Here is a 19,265-nt window from a genome sequence, read left to right as displayed (position 1 = left end):
CAAAAGCCACCCATGTGCCATCCTCTCCATCTTTCTTGCACCTGTATCTGACACACATGCATGTAACCTTAGATCAAAGCTCTGTGCTGAATGATAGAATGGCGCTATAAAGGAATTTCAAATTACAATAAAAATTCTTTACAAAGAACCACCTATAATTTTTTGCAAAGCCTAGCAAATACAGAAAATACTTAAAAGTCATTGGCTGGGATAAAAAAAATAAAACTAAATGTATTCAGAAAGGGAGTGCTAGAAAATAAAAATGCATTCATAATTGCCTCTCTGTTCCTGCTCTGTGCCAGACATATGCAGTTGAGAGCAGTGACTGTAGAAGTGATGTCACTACTGCAGGCGCTCTGTTTGCATAGAGTAGCAGTAATGGCGCCTGGCACAGCAGCGGGTATAAGGATGTAGGCAAGTATTAGTGCTTTTGGACTTTATAGCCCACCCCTGTGGGATGAATTTAAATTTTATGATCCAGAACAACCCCGTTAAGGAGCAAAAATAAGGTGTAAAACCTGGAGTTTATTGGCAACCTAAAGATGAAAATATGGCGATTCCAACCATTAAGTAGTACATTCTGAGTGTATGGATCTCTTAAGGACGGAGCCAACTTTGCCCTCAAAAGGATTCTATCATCTCACCCAAGAATACTCAACTGTAACCAATGTGTTACAAAGCACATTACAGTGATAAACAACATACCGTATATACTCGAGTATAAGTCGACCCCCTAATTTTACCACAAAAAAATGGAGAAAACTTATTGACTCGAGTATAAGCCGAGGGGGGAAAATGCATGACATTCTGTTTGTGCACATGTTAATCCTAGCCAGCTTCAGGCCTATATGGTAGTAGTGTGGTAGTAGTAATAGCCTGTTACTGCTAGCACAGGCTTTGGGCCTGTATGGCAACAGGCTGATAATGCTACTATAAGGCTTTTGGCCTGTATGATAATGCCACAGACTCTGGGGCATTATCATACACGCCCAAAGCCTTATGGTAGCAGTAGCAGCCTGTTGCCATACAGGCCCAAAGCCTGTGCTAGCAGTAACAGGCTATTACTACTACCACAGGCTTTGGGCCTATATGGTAATAACCCAGACCACGTGACGTCTGGGATATTACCATATGGGCCCGAAACTGGCTAGGATTAACATTGGATCCCGGAGAGGTGAGTAAAACTGTTTATTATTTTCTCTCACCTCCCCTGGGGCTCCGATTATTATGCTCGGGGGTCTGAAAAGACCCCCAAGTATAATAGCGGCAGTGGGATTGCGGCCAGGGCTCGGGCCTACTCACTGCCGGCCTCCGCGGCCTATAGTATAAGGTGAAGAGGGGGCAGCAGTGAGCAGGTCCAGGGAGGTTGGTAAATAGGCCGATACCTGCTGGGAATACTCCACTCATGGAACATGAATATTAAACCATACATCTGAGCCTTGAAAGAGACATTGGGGCCTGGAGTCGCCTTCCACTGTCTTACTTTGGTATAGCTAACCTTGTAAATATTGCAGAATTTTCTCATCCTATATATCTTTTTTCATCTACCATCTCCTAATATTCAAGCCTACAACATAATGGCTCTGCTGAGGGTTGCAATGGATTGGAAACATCCCACAGCACATTTTATAGATTCCACTGGAATACTTTGTTATGTATATCAGTTCTGTAGATTTGGAGAAAAAAATACTTTCAAGTCTTACTTGAAAGATGGCACATAGAGCAGGCCGCCAGCACCCTGGAAGCTCTGCACATTGCTCAACACCTCCCTTACCACTGAACCTGTTAAAATTTAAATCTCACCACTGCCCCAAACTTTTTAGTTTTTGCAATGGGATTAGGAAGAAGGCGCAACCAAAAATTTGTTATACAATTTCTTGCAAATACAGAAATACCTAATATGTAGTTGTAAACTGAGCAAACAAAAGGGCTTAGAACAGCGGTTTTCAACCTGTGGGTCGTGATCCCGGCGGGGGTCGAACGACCAAAACACAGGCGTCGCCTGAAGCATACCTCCCAACCATCCCGGTCGGTGGGAGGTATGTCCCGGTTTTCAACTTATCGGCGCTAGAAATGAGCGAACACTGTTCGGATCAGCCGATCTGAACAGCACGCACCCATAGAAATGAATGGAAGCACCTGTGACGCTGACTTTGCCGGCGTCCGGCGTCACAGCTGTTTCCATTCATTTCTATGGGTGCGTGCTGTTCGGATCGGCTGATCCGAACAGTGTTCGCTCATCTCTAATCGGCACCCGGAGCACGCCGATGAGTTGAACACACAGGCGATTAAAACAGGAGCTGTCACAGCCAGCTCCTGCTTTAACGCTGTGCTGCGGCTTCTGCATGTGTAGCCGCGATGTGACGACGTCACATCGCAGCTACAACTATATGAGTAACCGAGACTGCGTAGAGAGCGGCAGGGGAGCATTGGAAGGTGAGTATAAGTGTTTTTATTTGTTTTAAACATTAAGGTGGAACATAATGAAGGGGCAGATGAAGGGAGGGACGGCATGACACTGGGGACAGATATGGAGGGACATGAAACTGTGGGCAGATGAAGGGGGGGGGGAAGGCATGACACTAGGGGCAGAGATAGAGGGACATGAAACTGGGGAACAGATGGGGACATGAAACTGGGGGAAGATATGGGGGGATATGAAACTGTGGGCATATGAAGGGGGGGGTACGTCATGACACTGGGGGCAGAGATGGGGGGACATGAAACTGGGGCAGAGATGGGGGGACCTGAAACTGGGGGCAGAGATGGGGCAAACTGCAGCGTTTCCTGTCCGTGGGGCCCAAGACTTAGTGGTGATGTTTTAGAAACTTCATCACTGAATAAATTTAACAACTAGTATAGTGAGCAATTTGACCCTACAGGTGTTTCACGTGAACACAAAATACTGTTAGGGCATGCTGCAGAATCAAGTATGTTCCTATTACAGCCGGGAGCCTTAAAGGGGTTGTCCCATCACAAGGATCCTACCTATACTGCTTGTTAATACACTGCTTCAGCAAAACTGCTTTGTTTGTCCACTATCTTAATTTATTCAATTCATTGTTGACACAGCCCTTGACTTATCTGCTCAAAAGTCAAGTGATGTATCTGCCTGCTCTCCGGGGGGAGGGAGGAGGGGCTAAGTATACGGGAGCGAGCCTGTGTCTACACCACATGACCTTCCTGCTATCAGATAGAGGAGAGGAGCTGCTTTAATTTCTTCTGTTCTCCCAGTTATCAGGCTAGCTAATTCAATTGTGTTCATTATGGCAGAGACAGGCAGTCTCTGTATGTAACACAGAATGGAGTTGCTCCTGCCTGTACTTCATAGTCCAATATTGTGCATATAGTGTTTTTTGAGGACCTTTGATGACATCACAGGCCCTTCAGCCGCCCCATAGGATCACACTATGCGGCGGGCGGAGCTACACGCTAATTTGGGGGCGGAGGTAAATGGCAGATTGCATATGAAACCCAGCCCACCAAATGAGGCAAGAAACCAGGAAGAAAGATTTTACAGCAGTGAAGACTGGTGAGTATGCGACGTGGGATACCCCTTTAAGAAGGGTCCAAGGCCTGTCTTAGCAATGTCTAGAATCTCCTACACTTAGATTACAGCCCATGGGGCTTGCAATCAAATTATTGCAGGTTCAAGACCCCTAAGAGGGGGCTAATACAGTAGTGCAAAAATAATTTAAAAAAATATAAATATATAGAAATAAACGTTCTAAATCACCCTCTTTCTCTAGAATACATATCAAAGTAGAAAATTACTGTTAAACACACACACAATAGATATCCCTGTGTCCAAAAATGCTCGGTCTATAAACGTACAAAAATATTTTTCCTATAGGTTGAACGTCGTTGCGGGAAAATAAATAAATGAATAATCAAAAGTGCCAAACTGTGTTTTTTTTTTTTTTTAATATTTTGCCTCTGAAAAAAGTGATCAATGCAATAGACATTCCCCAAAATGATATAACTAAAAAGTACACCTGACCCTGCAAAAAGATTCCCTATGCATTTCATACAGCTGACAATGTGGCCTTGCATCTGTTGCAAAACTACAACTCCCATGTTATTGCAACATGGGAGTTTCAATAACATGTGGCAAATATTTTACCACATTTTTTTTGCTTTAAATTTTTTTCCCATAATTTCCTTCTATCTAGGTACAGTATGTCTCATGGTTCTGTCGTACCACATTTAAGGGGTTTTCCAGGCAAAAATTGTACAAAACTCCCCATTCACATTGTCCCCAGAGCTCTGGTCACTCCCAGAATGGTCTGATCCTACCGCTCTGTTGTTTTCTTCCAGCTGAAGTCCCCACTGCACGTGACTACTGAAGCTAATCAGCAGCCTTAGAGAAAGACACAGGACGTCACTCCATGAGACAACCCAGAGTCTTTTCCTTAGGTCAAATGACCGCTCAAGCCAATCAGCAGCCTCAGAGCAAGGGATCAGGAAAGTCACAGCCAGCGAGGACTTCTGCAAAAGACAGTCAAGCAGCAAGACCACATCACGCTGGAAGGACACCGGAGCACTTGGGACAGTGTTTTTTTTAATTTTTTTTTTCCTCCCTCGAGGATGTTTATTCCAAAAGTTTGTAACCTCGATTAACACACTTTTTATCCCGGTAAATGACATGGCTTCACCACTGTTATGAATTTATGTTCACATACTATATAACACTGCTTTTGCCAGCAGCTTATATCAGAGAGATAACAGACCTGGCTTTATCAGAAGCTATGTAAACACTCAGCCAACCCTCAGTGGATACTGTACTCGCATTTGCATATTATCTGATCTGCTCCAGACAACATGCTGACACACTGGATGGGAAAAAATCCAAATGGGCAGTTTGCCACTTTTAAACATGCCAGGAAAAAGAAAATCAATACAATACTGTGCAAGAGGCCATTTTCTTATGGCCTATAGGCATGGGCAGTCTGCTCTGCCCAAGGCCTGAGGCCTAGAAGTCGGAAACCTGCGCTGGAAGAAGAGGATGAAGAGAATGCTGCTGACGAAGATGGAGGCGGTGGTGCAGAGAGTTCTCTCGCAGCATTGGGGACGCCCCCAGTGCTGTTTGAGCGCTGGGGCCTGCCCCCCAGTGCTGCGAGGGAACTCATTTGTATACCGACAAAAAACGGGATTCCTACAGAACAGCGGTGTGGAGAAGACAACAAAAGATAGTAGAATAGCCTTTCTTAAGGCTATTCCTACGTTTTACTCAGGAAAAAAAAAGGGTTTGTATGATAGAATCCCTTTAAATAATATATTCTTATTTTGCCTGATGGAACAAATATCTACAGCGGTTGGATTGGAAAGGGTTAAATTCCACTAAGGCTTCTTCCACTACAATTCTAGCTTTAATTTTAGCTTAGTAGTGACCATTAGACATGCACACAACACTGAATATCTAAGAATATCGTATACATTAGAGAGGAACTAGAGGTTAGGTACAAGCTCAGTGCATGTATACAGGTTCACCAATATCTTTAAATTGTCGTATATCTTTGGGGGTTGGCACAAAAGTTCTGCAAAACACTGTAACCATTTAAGTGAGTAAAGCAGTGTTCACATCATCTGTGTCTTAGGTTTTGTTAGCAGCATCAAGCGCAGATTCTGTCACACATCAATTTGTTTCTGTGTATGATAAAGTACAGAAAAGGTCTGATAAAAGGACGGAAACCATAACTAACAGGTCCATTGGGATCTGTTTGTGTCTGTAATAGGACAATGGAAATTCCAATAGCGATTTTATTATAAAGGAACAGAAATAATGGAGACATGAACATTTGCTGAAGGAACATAATAATTTAAAATTATATGTCTATACATACACACACACACACACTCATAAATGTCTTGAGATTATTATGTTTTACTTTGTTGTTCTCCAATACAAAGTGGTGCCAAACATAGCAAGGTTCTTTTAGCATGTGCTATATAATTCACAAACATATTTAGCACACACGGTCTTAAGCCAACCTTGCTAAATTTAACTAGCATTAGCACAAGCAAGTACAGCTGTTCTTGTCTACACTGTCATACCAAAAAGGTCAAGTTCAAAACAGCACCATTTCTATCACTGGTAAATCTGGAGGACTGCGAAAGTGCACGCAGCATATTAAATATGTACTAGACCAGGATTTTAAAAGATGCCATTTTACAGTCAACACAGAGGATGAAAATATAATATCACAGAGGGATCTTGGGAGCCTTGAGCTTAGACAAGGAAATAGGAAAGGAGTTTCAGACTCGGGGTCCATTCACACGGAGAAAAATGGCGCTTTATTTGGCGTTGAATTTTCAGCACTGAAAAAAAAAGCCTCCCATTGATTTCAATGGGTGCCGCTAACCATTATCCTCCGTGTGAAAGGACCCTAAGGCTAAGGCCCCACAGGGCGTCCTGCAGCAAACAAGCACTGCGGGAAAAACTGTGGTGGCAACACACGGTTCTTCCTTCAGCACTTTAGACAGAAAGTTCGCAGAGGTTTCAATTATACTTATGGGAAAACCGACAGCGTTTCCGTAGGTATAACTGAGATGCTGCGATTTCCGAAACCGCGCCGTTTTTTAAAATTGCGGCATGTCCGCACCATGGATTTTAACGCAAAGTAGGCATGGTATTCGCTAGAATCCCATACACTTTGCCCTGATTGTAAAACGTTGCGGGATAAGTCAAATCCCGGCGTTTACACCACATGGGGCCCCAGCTTAAGGCCTTATGTTGCGGAAATGCAGCAATTTTGGCAGTGTAGCAAAGAAATTATGCCCTCAACCAGCTTCGTCAATTAAAAAAGAAAGTTACACATCTCAATTGATTTTTTTTCCCCCATATGGATGTTTATTCTTCAAAATTAGTAACAACACAACTATATAAATTAGGTATCACTGTAATCATACTGACTCAGAAGAACATTATCTGTGTTGTATGGTGGAGGGCAGAAGTAATGCCAGATTTTTTTTTCCAATAAATAAATTAAATAAATTTAATAAAATGTTAATAAATTAGCCGCTACCCAAAATGAGGGCTTGGACAGCAAAGAGTGCTATTTGTCTTTTGAAGGTAGATTATGCTGGGAACGCTTTTTGGATAAACATTTCTCATTTGCAGGGCCTCTAAAGTAACAGTACAGTAGAAGACCCCAAAAAGTGACCCCATTTTGGAAACTACACCTCTCACATAACAGGATTTTGAGCCCACAGTGGTTTATCTTGTGGTATAGCGATTCTCAAAAATTAATAGTCATAATTTTAATTTTTAACTCCTTTCATTTTTGACTTCTCTCCATCCAAACCCCAATAACTTTTTTTTATTTTTCCACTCTCAGAGCCATATGAGGTCTTAATCTTTGTGAGACAAATTGTTCTTCATGACGCTACCCTTAATTCTTCTGTACACTGTACTGGGAAGCTGGAAAAAAAAAAAAAAAAAAAAATCAGAATAGGGGGGGAATTGAAGAAAAAAAGCATTTGTGCGACTTTCTTTTGGACTTTCCTAGAGTCGCCATATTCTGACACCCATAACTTTTTTATACTTCCATGTACGGGGATGTATAGGGTGTCTTTTTTTTGCAGGGCTAGGTGTACTTTTTAGTTCTAACATTTTGGTGAATTGCTTTTACTTTGATCACTTTTTATTCAAATTTTTATCAGAAGCAAAACAGTGACAAAACTTCAGTTTGGCACTTTTTTTTCCCGCGACAGCGTTTACCATATGGGAAAAATATTTTTATAGATTTGTAGAGCGAGCGTTTTCGGACACAGTGATACCTAATATCACAGTATCACAGTATTTAAGTACTTTTATATGTGTTCTAGGAAAAGGGGTTGATTTGAACTTTTAATATTTTTAATTAATTAATTAATTTAGTTCCAAGTATTTATTTTTATATTTTAACTTTTTTTTTTTCTATTTTTATTTTTAGCATTTGTTAGACTCCCTAGGGGTCTGATCACTAATGCAAAGCATTACAATGCTAATGCATTGCAAAATACCAGGGCTTCTATTGCAGGCTACATAGAGTAACCTGCAATAGAACAAATTGAATGACAGACTGGGAACCTTCACAAGGTTCCCGGCTGTCATAGCAACGTGATGCCGGCCCCAGAGCTTACTCCAGGTGCCGGAGATCCCTGGAAAAATGGCGGCATCCACCCACTGCCGGAATAACGGCACCTTGGTCAGCTTTGAACAAGGTGTCAGAGGAGATAATGCCCAAGATCGGTGCCCGCATTATACTTGTATAAAACAGCAGACACCTGGTGGCTATGGTGGCTACCTGGCTAAAGAGTGCTTGCCATCCGCCGTAGTAGTATGGAGGATGTTGGGAAGGGATTAAACACATTGGGACACATTTATTAAGCTACTTGTGCCTCTTAGGGTGCATTCACACTACGTAAACGGCAGCTTATTCTGAACGTAAAACACGTTCAGAATCAGCGGCGTATAAAGCAGTTCCATTCATTTCTATGGGAGCCGGCATATGAGCGCTCCCCATAGAAATGAATGGGCTGCTTTTTTCACTACGAGCACTCCCATTGAAGTGAATGGGGTGTGCTCGCGTGTACGGCTCGGAATGAGCAGAGCTAGCCATATATGCGGGCACTTCCTATTCACTTCAAAGGAAGTGCTCGTAGTGAAAAAAGCGGCCCATTCATTTCTATGGGGAGCGCTCGTATGCCGGCTCCCATAGAAATGAATGGAACAGTAAGTTCACACTGAGTAACCGCTAGCTTATTTTGTAGAGTAAAATTACACTTGTAAATTTTGCTATCCCATTGACTTCAATGATATTTTTTTACATGTGTAAAAATACGCCTGTAAAATGTCATTGAAGTCAATGGGAGTCTTATTTTTACACGTGTATTTTGCAAAAATACACGCGCGTTTACTCAGTGTGAATGCACGCCGCTGATTCTGAACGTGTTTTACGTTCAGAATAAGCTGCCGTTTATGTAGTGTGAATGCACCCTTATGGTGTAAACTGTGCCTTTTGTAGTCTTTTTCTGCCCTGCATTTCATTAAAGCAGTATTTTCGCATTTTTTCCCCAGATGTTATACTGTCCTCGCCACTTTAGCTTTTTGTAGAGCCCTAAATGGATCTCCTTTTCATGATTTATCAATGACTTGAGCCTTTTTAAAAGAGCCAGGTCAGACTACATTAAAAAGAGGCAAATGCACAATTTATTTATTTATTAATTTATTTATTTATTTTTTTTTTTTTTAGCAAAACAGTGGCAAAATGCACACTGCTTATATGACATGCAACATTTGACAAGGAATTACACCTACATCATAAACAGGTACCACAGTAAAAATAGTCTAAAAAAAAAAAAGGAACATCTCCAAAAAAGATGGCCAAAAAAAGGGGCAGATGATAAATAACCCCCACTGTATCAATCCAAAAGGTCAACGTTATTTTAACATTACATTTTTTTTTATATTGCTGATTTCCCCTGTAACTGGGTCTGATACCTTTACAGAAGGAATACAGGCTTCTAGAATACACTGCAGAGCTGATATGGATCCTCTAGGACCCAGCAGCTTATACAGTTCCTGGCACCCAGCACATCGCATGGCTGGGAGGAAGCTGCATCAAGGCAGCTTTCAGAGCTGTGTATACAGAAATGGTGAAGGCAGTGGTGATAATAAACAGTCCATGCTATTTCCCTGCAGCTGTACATCCTTACAGAGTTAAACACAGACAGCTCAAATATATAATGTCATTGGATGGTTCGGAAGTGCTTAATGGAAAATATTTCTATATCAGACTCCTATGTAGTGCCTAAATGTATCTTAAAAAAGAAACGGACATAGGGCTAGTTCACACGAGAGCAAAGAGGGCGGATTATGGCGCGGAATCCACGTCATAATCCGCCCCCTCATAATGGTGGTCTATGGAGACCGCTAGTGATCTTTTTTCCATGAAATCATCATCCAAATGATCATGGAAACAAGAAGCGAGTTGCCCTTTCTTCAGGCGGATTCCACGGCTCATAAAGCCGCAGTATCCACCTTGTGGCAGCACCCTCCGGACTAGGCCCATTCATTTTGGGCCTACTCCGGAGTGGGAAGCCGCGACTAACAGTGTCAAAATCAAGACCAAAATACGCTATTGCTTCCCTGTGTGAACTAGGCCTTAAAGGGGTATTCCCACCTCACATACTCATCAGTCTTTACTGCTGTAAAATCTTCTTTCTTCCTGGTTTCTTGCATCATTTGGTGGGCGGCGTTTCACATGCAACCTGTTTAGCTCCGCCCCCAAATTCGTGTGTAGCCCCGCCCACCTATATTGGACTATGAAGTACAGGCAGCAGCAACTCCATTCTGTGTTACATACAGAGACTGCCTGTCTCTGCCATAATGAACACAATTGAATTAGCTAGCCTGATAACTGGGAGAACAGAAGAAATGAAAGCAGCTCCTCTCCCTTATCTGAGTGCAGGACCTAGGTCACGTGGTGTAGACACAGGAATAGCTAGAGACACAGGCTCGCTCCCGTGCACTTAGCCCCTCCTCCCTCCCCCTTAGAGCAGCAAATACATCACTTGACTCATGAGCAGCTAAGTCAGGGCTGTGGCCACAAAGAATTGAATAAAGTAAGATAGTGGACAAACAAAGCAGTTTTGATGAAGCAATGTATTTAGGAAAAGTCTTACATCCACATTAACAAGCAGTATAGATAGGATCCTTGTGATGGGACAACCCATTTAATCTGCAGGAGCACTTGCATGTCAACCTGTTATTCTCTTCCATTTACTATGAAAACAATCCCTTTACAGGGAACCAGTCACTAAGTTATAAAGCAGGAGTAGCTGAGCAGACTGATGATATATACAGTTTTGTGGTCACGTAATTAATGATAGCTTTCCCTGCATAAGCATGTGTACAGACATTGCTGTAAATCACTGATGAAGACAGCAATGAGTTGTGAGTTAAATTCTTCAACATTGAAACTACAACACCAAGGTTATGTAAATCAAGCAAGTACCAGGTGTGCCCAAGATCTGAAAATGATCACATTTTTAATCACCTAGCGCTAACCTGTGACAAGTGGGAGGGGTATAAAAACCAGAAAGTAAAATTTTTTAGCCACATGAGACTTTAACCTTTTAGTGACCAGCCTGTTTTGGACCTTAATGACCAAGCCAAATTTTGGAAATTTGCCATGTGTGACTATCAGTCATCCAATCCAATCCAAACGATTCTGATATTGTTTTTTGTGACATGTATTACTTTACTGAGAAGGCAAAATTAGACTGATATAACCAGCGCCGCACCTCCCATGAGGCGACCTGAAGCGAGCGCTTCAGGCGGCGCTATGCCAGGGCCTCAGGGAGGGCGGCATTTTTGGTTAACTAAGCCAGTCCAGGACAAGCTGTCCTGGACTGGCTTAGCACTGAGCGGTGGTTTGGGGAGGCCACTGGAGCAGCGCTGCTCCAGCAGCCTCCTCTCACGCTCAGGCAGAGAGCAGGTCGTCTCCGTGCCTGCTCTCTGCCGGCGAACGGTGCTAAGCCCCGCCCCTGCACTTAGCCACACCCCCTCCGCTCCGTCCCCTACTCCCGGCGGGGAGGGGGCGGCTTTCTGTAGTTCGCCTCGGGCGGCGAAAGGGGCAGGTTCACCCCTGGATATAACATGCGTAAATTTATTAAAAAACTCGCAATTGCTGAAAATTTTTCAATGTTTTCTATTTTTCAGCTGCAATATCTCACATATACACAATAGTACATGGAAAAAAAGTTTGTAGTTATATATTTCCAAATGTTCCCTTTGTGTTTCAAATCTATTTGAAATAATTTTAGCATATTCGACTAATTTGGACAATTTATAAGTTTACAAGTTTATAAGCAAATTTGGGAAATTTGGAGTATGTGATTTTTTTTTTTTCCTGTGCCAAGCTCTGTTTGCAGACAGGAATAGATGGCATAATGATCATAATGATAGAACCTCCCATTAAATGACCCAGTTTGGAAAACTAGACCCCTTCAGGTATTCTTTGAGCGGTATAGTGAGCATTTTGATCATACAAATATTGTTTGGCAAGAATTATTACAAATTACAAAAAAATTTTAATTTTCAGTTTCTTCAAATAAGTGTCATTTTAAAGGCAGTTTTTTTTGCACACAACACATCAAAAAGAAGAAACACACCCCAAAATATATCACCCCACTTCTCCCGTGTTAAACAATGTACACTTTGTGGCCTTAGTCCTATGTATGCACATACAGTAGGGCCTAAGAGGGCCAAATGGATTTCAAAACACAAATTTTGCTCGCTGATAGGCCAATTGCAATTTTGAACAAGATTTGAGTTGACAAAGCAATTAAAACCCCCAATAAATGCCACCATTTTATAAAATACACCCCTTAAGGTATTCAATGAGTGGTATAGTGAGAATTTTGACCCACAAGCTTTGAAAATATTTGCGTCAATCGAAGATTATATATATATATATATATATATATATATATATATATATATATTTATATATATTTTTTTTTTTTACACAAAAGTGTCATTTTAAAGACAGGTTTTTTTTGCACACAACACATGCCATCATGCCACTTGTGCAAAGCCCCTGAATTGCCAATAAAGTGGAATCCGCAGACATGTCACCCCATTTTGGACACTACCCCACTGATAGGATTTATCAAATGGTGTAACGAGCATTTATAACCCTTAAGTGTTGCATTTATTTAGTTTCCAGAAATGAAGTCGCAGCTGATAATGAGAAGTTAAAAATGAAATTTTTACGGAGATTTTCCATTTCAGTGCCTGATATGTTGAGCCCAACTTATGTCAGCACACTCCAAAAACTGTTACACAGGTATCCCGGACACAACAGCTTTTACAAGGTTCGTCTCTGATACAAGGCGGGCACAACATATCAAGTCAGGCACTGAAATGACGGATTCCTGGAAAAATTGTAATTTTCACTTCTCACAATCAGCTTCGTATTCATTTATGGATAATAAGTTATAGCAACACTTAAGGGTTAAAAATGCTCTCTGTACCCCTGGATAAATCCTTCAGGACTGTAGTTACCAAAATAACATCTCATATCAGGGGATTCCACTTTACTGGCGTTTCAGCTCTGCAAAAGTGTCATGGCATCCAAAAACCAAACCGTCTGTGCTTCAAAAGCCAAATAACCCTTTTTCCCTTCTGTGTCCGGCTGTGCCCTAATATCAGTTTATACGCACATATGACATTACGTACGTTATGTTGCGTACACCAGTGTCATACATGTGACATAAACTGCAGTTTGGGCACACAGCAGGGCGCAGAAGGGAAGGAACGTTATGCGGGCTTTGGAGTACAGATTCAGATGTTTGGTATCTGGACGTCATATCATGTTTGTAGAGTCTGTAAGGTATCAGAAAAGTGGATTCCCAAAAGGAGTGATCTCAGTTTGAAAACTGCACCCCTCAAAGAATTTATCAGGGGGTGTAGTGAGTATTAGTATCCCTGACGTGACTGCACAGCTGCATAAGCTGTGCGGAGTACATTGCAAACACCAAATTCCCTTCTAAGTCACAGTAGCTTCTATGATTGGGGGAGTCACTTCTGGTGTCTTTTCCCTCATAAACTCTAAATCTGGGGTGTCCATCTTTTTCGGTGTAGCCTGCTGGGGGAGCAGTATATCAACCAGGGACAGAAATAGACTTGACAGGCTGATCAGGAGGGCCAGCTCTGTCCTGGGGAGCCCCTTGGACCCAGTACAGGTGGTGGGTGACAGAAGGATACTGTCTGTGGTGACCTCCATGTGGGAGAACAAATCCCACCCCATGTATGAGATGCACTTGGCAGCACTGTAAGTGACCGTCTGCTTCACCCCAAGTGTGAGAAGGAGTGCTATCGCAGGTCCTTCCTTCCAACCGCGACCAGGCTGTATAATCTACATCAGACCAAGCGAAGATTACTCCGCACAGAAAACTAAATGACTATGAAGTCTTCCTTCTTTCTTCTTCTGTTCCTTAGCTGCTATGGACTCTTAGTATATCTTCTCTTCTCAGCATATGTGTGCCTACGTCTGTAATATATTACTGTGTATTATCCTGTATCTGTATTACTATGCAGCTGTAACATACTGAAATTTCCCCACTGTGGGACTATTAAAGGATTCTCTCTCTTATCTTATATTCACTCGCACAGCATATATATTCCCTTCCTGCCGCAGCCAGTTGTATTCTAATGATTTGGCGATTTTGGGGTTTTTGTCTTCAAATTGCTAGATGCTTTTTTTTTATTTTTCTAGTGACGTGGCCATGTAAGGGCTTGTTGCTTGCAGGATGAGATGCATTTTGTAATTACACAATTTTTGGGGGCCTACAACTTACTAAATACATTTTATTAACTCTTTTTTTGCTCTATTTAAAAAAAAAAAGAAAATAAATCAATTCTGGCATTGCGTTTTACCTTTTAAATTTTTTGCCATGTAACGTACAGCATAAGTAACACGTGACCTTTATTCTTTGGGTTGGTACGATTATGGCGATACCTCATTTATGTTATTTATGTTATACTAATTCTGCAGAACAAAAACACATTTGGGGACATAAATCTTTGCTTTTTGCATTGCCATCTTCTGAGAGGCGTAACATTTTTATTTTTTGGTTGACAGTGTTGGTTGAGGGCTTATTTTTTGCGGGACAACCTGTGCTTTTTATTATTACTATTGTAGGGTACATATGACTTTTTTTATCACTTTTTATAGCATATTTTGTAAGGTGAGACGGCGAAAAAAACACTACTTCCCAACATTTTCCCGACGTTCACCGTGTACATTAAGTATCGTTTCCGTTTTATTATACAGTGTGTTAAGGTTGCAGCATTACCAAATATGCATAGCTTTTATTAATTTTTAGGTTTGTTTTTTTTATATAATTCATTTTCTATAGAAAAAGGGAATTTGGGGAGCTTTATAACTTTATTCATTTTTTTCATACACTTTAGTTTTCACTTTTTTTTTTCTTTCTTCTTTTTTTTTTTTTTTACTTTTTCATGTGTCCCTTTTATCAAAGCATCACGAATCATCTGATTGAAAGAATGGTGTGTAGTGATTCATTCTGTACTGTACAAGTGAAGTTGCACACATCACACCTTAAGCCTAGGGTGGAAAACAGTGTCGACACAAATCAGCAGAAAGCTTAATGTGCTTCCTGGCCTGCAACGCCTCCGGCAATCTTCATGATTTTCATACCCGAGTTCATTCGGTGTGGCCTAACATTCCTCAGACAAACCATTAAAAATCTCATTGATAGTTTGCCAAGGCATGTAAATGCATGGTGCTTATACTTGATACTGAATAAAGAGAGAGGTTGTATCATTTGCACATTATTAACGTAAGGGTTACCTGAAACAGAAATATCACTACATATTTAACATCCATTATTATCAACCTGCATGTAAAAGGACCTGTAGAAAGAAAGTAATTTCTCAGTTAAAAAAAAAAAACCCATACAAAACTGAAAGAACATATAATTTCTTACCATCATCCAAAGTGATGTCCTGCAAGCCAATTGACTGGAAGTTCAGATCACCATCCTCAGGCTCAGGTTTAACAGACAGAGTAGGGTCATCATGGTGGAATGGAGAAGAGTCCTGAATTGCATGGTGCCCAAGAGTGACAGTGTGGGCAAGGCTACCCAGTCCAGGGCTTTGAGAAGGCAATTGTCCAGAATGAACCATGGGGGTGGGAGATGGTGATGAAGCCTTTAGACTTGATGTTGGTGATTCATATGAGATAGGCTGTATTTGAGGAGAAGATGGACTGGACAGTGGTGAGTGCGTTAATGAATTTGTATTAGCATTGGTAAACGAGGAGGTAGGGCCTGGTTTTGTCAGGTGATAGGAGCCGGATGGAAGCTGAAGTGGTAGATGCCCAATTGTCGGACTTGTCGAAGATGATGGAATGGTACTTTGACCAGTGTTTTGGCAAGAGTAGCCAATCTGTTGGAGATGTGATGATTGCACTGCATGGGCCAATGAATCAAGGATGGCAGGAGATGAGGTGGAAGGACTTAATCTTGATGTATGGTACTGCATCATTGCCAAGGACTGGTGACCATGGTTGACCAAGTGAGGAATACCTGCTTCTTGCTGAAATGACAGTGCGTCATACCCCTGAGCAGGTACTGAATTCAATGGAAGACTGGACTGTCCGTTATACATTACATTAGACTGCATAGATGAATAGGAAGACCTGGTGGCAGAAGCTGATACATGATACGACTGCTGCAACATTGGAGGGAGGCATTCTGCTCTCCCATTCAAGTTCCTACCTTGTGTAAGGCGGGGAACTCCATGGTTCACCAAGGATGGGTACGTAGGTTGAGCAGAGCATCCAAGATTTCGATCCAAAGCTGACATGAGATTTTCATGATTAGGTCTCTGATCATCAGAAGGCCTATCAGAGTGTATGGATTGCTGATTAGAAACACTCACTACATGAGGGAGAGATACAGAAGATGTTGATGGTGGATCCTCTTCTTCTGCATGTTCTCTTTTTAGTATAACTGTTGAAAAACAATACATATTTTAGGGCATATATCAGTAAGGCAGACTTAAAATGGGTTATCCATCAAAATCTAGATCTGCGGAGGTCCCAGGTGTTTACATACCATGAGCCACACTGCTCTTTCACCATACAAACCGTAGAGGCGAATGTAAGTACTGCAGCGATGTCCCAATGAAGTCTAAAGGGCAGTGCTCCAGTACATACACTCACTGCTACACTTTGTATGGCGAGAGAGCAACGCAGCTCATGGTGTGTGAACGTTACAGAGAGACATGCTGTCTTGCCACAGGGGATCCCACATGCCGGACCCCTGGAGATCTAATATTGATGGCCTATCCATCAATACTAAAAAGCAGATAAGTGGCATTGAGCCACACAGTATTTTTTTTTTTAACTAAAGAAAAGCATGTTCTTTATAGTCACATATGCTGATACATCACACCAATACAGGTCTATACATCTGTGGGGGAGAGATATCCATATGACAATCGTGTTTTTTTTTTTTTTTCTTCACATGGACCCAGAAACATACAAAATACAGAAAATGAAACAAAAAAATAATATAAACACACCACCCACAAATGAGTAGGGACCTCACATGTCCACATCCATCTCAGGTTGGTTACACATGACTATTTTCAGCAGCAAAAATTAGCCTGTGGCTATAGTCTATGCTATAAGAACATCCAAGTACTGGTCCCAACACTAGTACAGATATAACTGCTTTCAGAACAATGTGTAGCATCACCCTAACACCCACAACTGCCACATCATTAAGGGGGTTCTCCACTTTTAAACCAATATTGAGAGACTAATGTTTTTGTTTGTATAATAACAAGTTGTAAAATTTTTCAATATAGATTCTGTATCAATTCCTCACAGTTTTCTAAATCTCTGCTTGCTACCATTCATTCTGATTACATATAGTGGATGAAATTCTGACCATGGTCATGTGATGAGCAGACAGGTGCACAGCTTATACATTCCCTTCCTGCCACAGCCAGTTTTGTACTACAGATATTTTTTTGGTTTTTTTTTGGTCATCGCATTGCACAAGCCATATAGGGGCTTTTATTTTTGTGGGATGAAATGCATTTTCTAATGTCACTATTCTGGGGTGTCTATAACTTATTAACAAAATTTTACTAACTCTTTCTGGGTAGATAAAGAAAAACATTAATTCTGGTATTGCTTTTTAACATTTAAAGTTTTTTTGCATACAACATAAAAAATATTTGATCTTTATTCTATGGATCGGCACAGTTACGGTGATACCAAATTTATATAGATTTTTTATGTGTTTCTAATTTTGCAGAATCAATTTGGGGAAAAAATGTATATTCTTTTTCTTTTTGTGAGAAAAGCTATACTTTTCATTGGTACCATTTTGGGCTATACAGTATATGACTTTCCATTACGTCCACCATGATGGCTACACAAGGAGGTTGACCTCTGACCCTCTGTCAACCTCAAACTCCCACCACCATTCACCAGTGTTTCCTGTCCCTACACAGGGTCGGGATAAGTAAAGAATTACCACCGTCCGGCCCTTGGTCATAGTCAAAGGCGCCTGCCTCCCTGGGTCATTAAGGACACGAGGGTATCACTCTGGCCTGCCCCCGGGTGGAAAACTCCCCCCTTCCAGAAGTCCGTTAGGGCTAATGCAGGGGGTAGAGTGGATGCCGTATCCGGCCAGCACACAGGGGAGGAACGGCCAACCTATGGGTACTGGCGTTCCAGGATGTGGTGTACATGAGGCCAGGCGCAGTGGCGTGCGTCTGTATTCCCAGCTACCTGGGAGGCTGAGGCTGCAGGTTCACTGGTTTCCAGGAGTTCTGGTCTACACAAGGTGATGTCATTGTATGAATGCTGGGCGGTGAGTGAACGAGACGGCATTCCTGCAAGGTATGTGGTGTATCACTGTATGTTCCAGCATGTTGCTCCCTGAGGCACAGCTGTTGATTACAGATCCCCTGGCTGCTTCCAGCTCGAATGGTGTTGTGAGTACTTGGAACAGCTGCTCTGTACCGGAGTTATTTTTTTCTTTTAATGGGGCATAGTGTAATTTGGGCTTCCTTTCTCCAATTTTAAGTAGAGACGGAAGGTTACCATAGGAGCAAGGGTGTATCAAAAAGTTCCAGGAAATGTCCACTTTGTAGGAAAGAGTTGGCTGATTCCTATTCTAAAAAGTCCTATGCTCAGGAAGTACGGTGAAGGCCCTTAAGGAGGGAAAGCCGACTTTGGAGTACTTTCACTTTTTCCTTAAAAAAGAAGTCCAGTTCTCCAGTTCCACCCTCATGCTCTGTCTAGATGATAGATGAGATAGACAGGGCACGGTGGCGCTAGCTGATTGGTCCCTGACAGGCACACGCAGGTGGGCGTGGCTTTGCGCCCTTGTTGAGCCGGCTGCTTTATAAGGAGGCAGTCTGCAACCTGCAGTGTCTATAGCTGAGAGTACCAGGGCTCACCACTAGAGTCGCCAGGAAATGCAGTTTTAACTGCAGGTTAGAACTGAGTATAGGGCCTGAAGCATCGCTAATCAGGGACTCCGTAGGGAGGATTGATTTAGGTGATCGTACCTCTTAGTTTATCATATAACATCCACTCCTGATTTACTTTAGTACAATCTTTAGGGGAAATGCGTTGAGATAGTTTAACAGAGACAAATTATCGGCTCTTGATTTATGCTAGCCTGGAGTTGGCTTTTACTACTGAGATTGCTATAAATATATGGGG

At 41.8% G+C, this 19,265-nt stretch overlaps 1 protein-coding gene across 2 annotated transcripts in view; it reads right to left on the bottom strand.

Moving 5' to 3' along the window:
* Positions 1-19,265, bottom strand: part of NFATC3 (nuclear factor of activated T cells 3) — a 111,234-nt gene that overhangs the window by 10,549 nt on the left and 81,420 nt on the right. For both annotated transcript variants that reach the window (XM_075281779.1, XM_075281780.1), the window contains one exon: positions 15,502-16,527. In XM_075281779.1, coding sequence (XP_075137880.1) covers positions 15,502-16,527 — 1,026 coding nt within the window. The remainder of the gene's footprint in view (positions 1-15,501; positions 16,528-19,265) is intronic.

Source organism: Leptodactylus fuscus, chromosome 7, assembly GCF_031893055.1.
Source record: "Leptodactylus fuscus isolate aLepFus1 chromosome 7, aLepFus1.hap2, whole genome shotgun sequence".
Lineage (NCBI taxonomy): Eukaryota > Metazoa > Chordata > Amphibia > Anura > Leptodactylidae > Leptodactylus > Leptodactylus fuscus.
The sequence above is the reverse complement of the archived record's forward strand: the minus strand, read 5'-3'. Positions and strand labels throughout refer to the sequence as shown.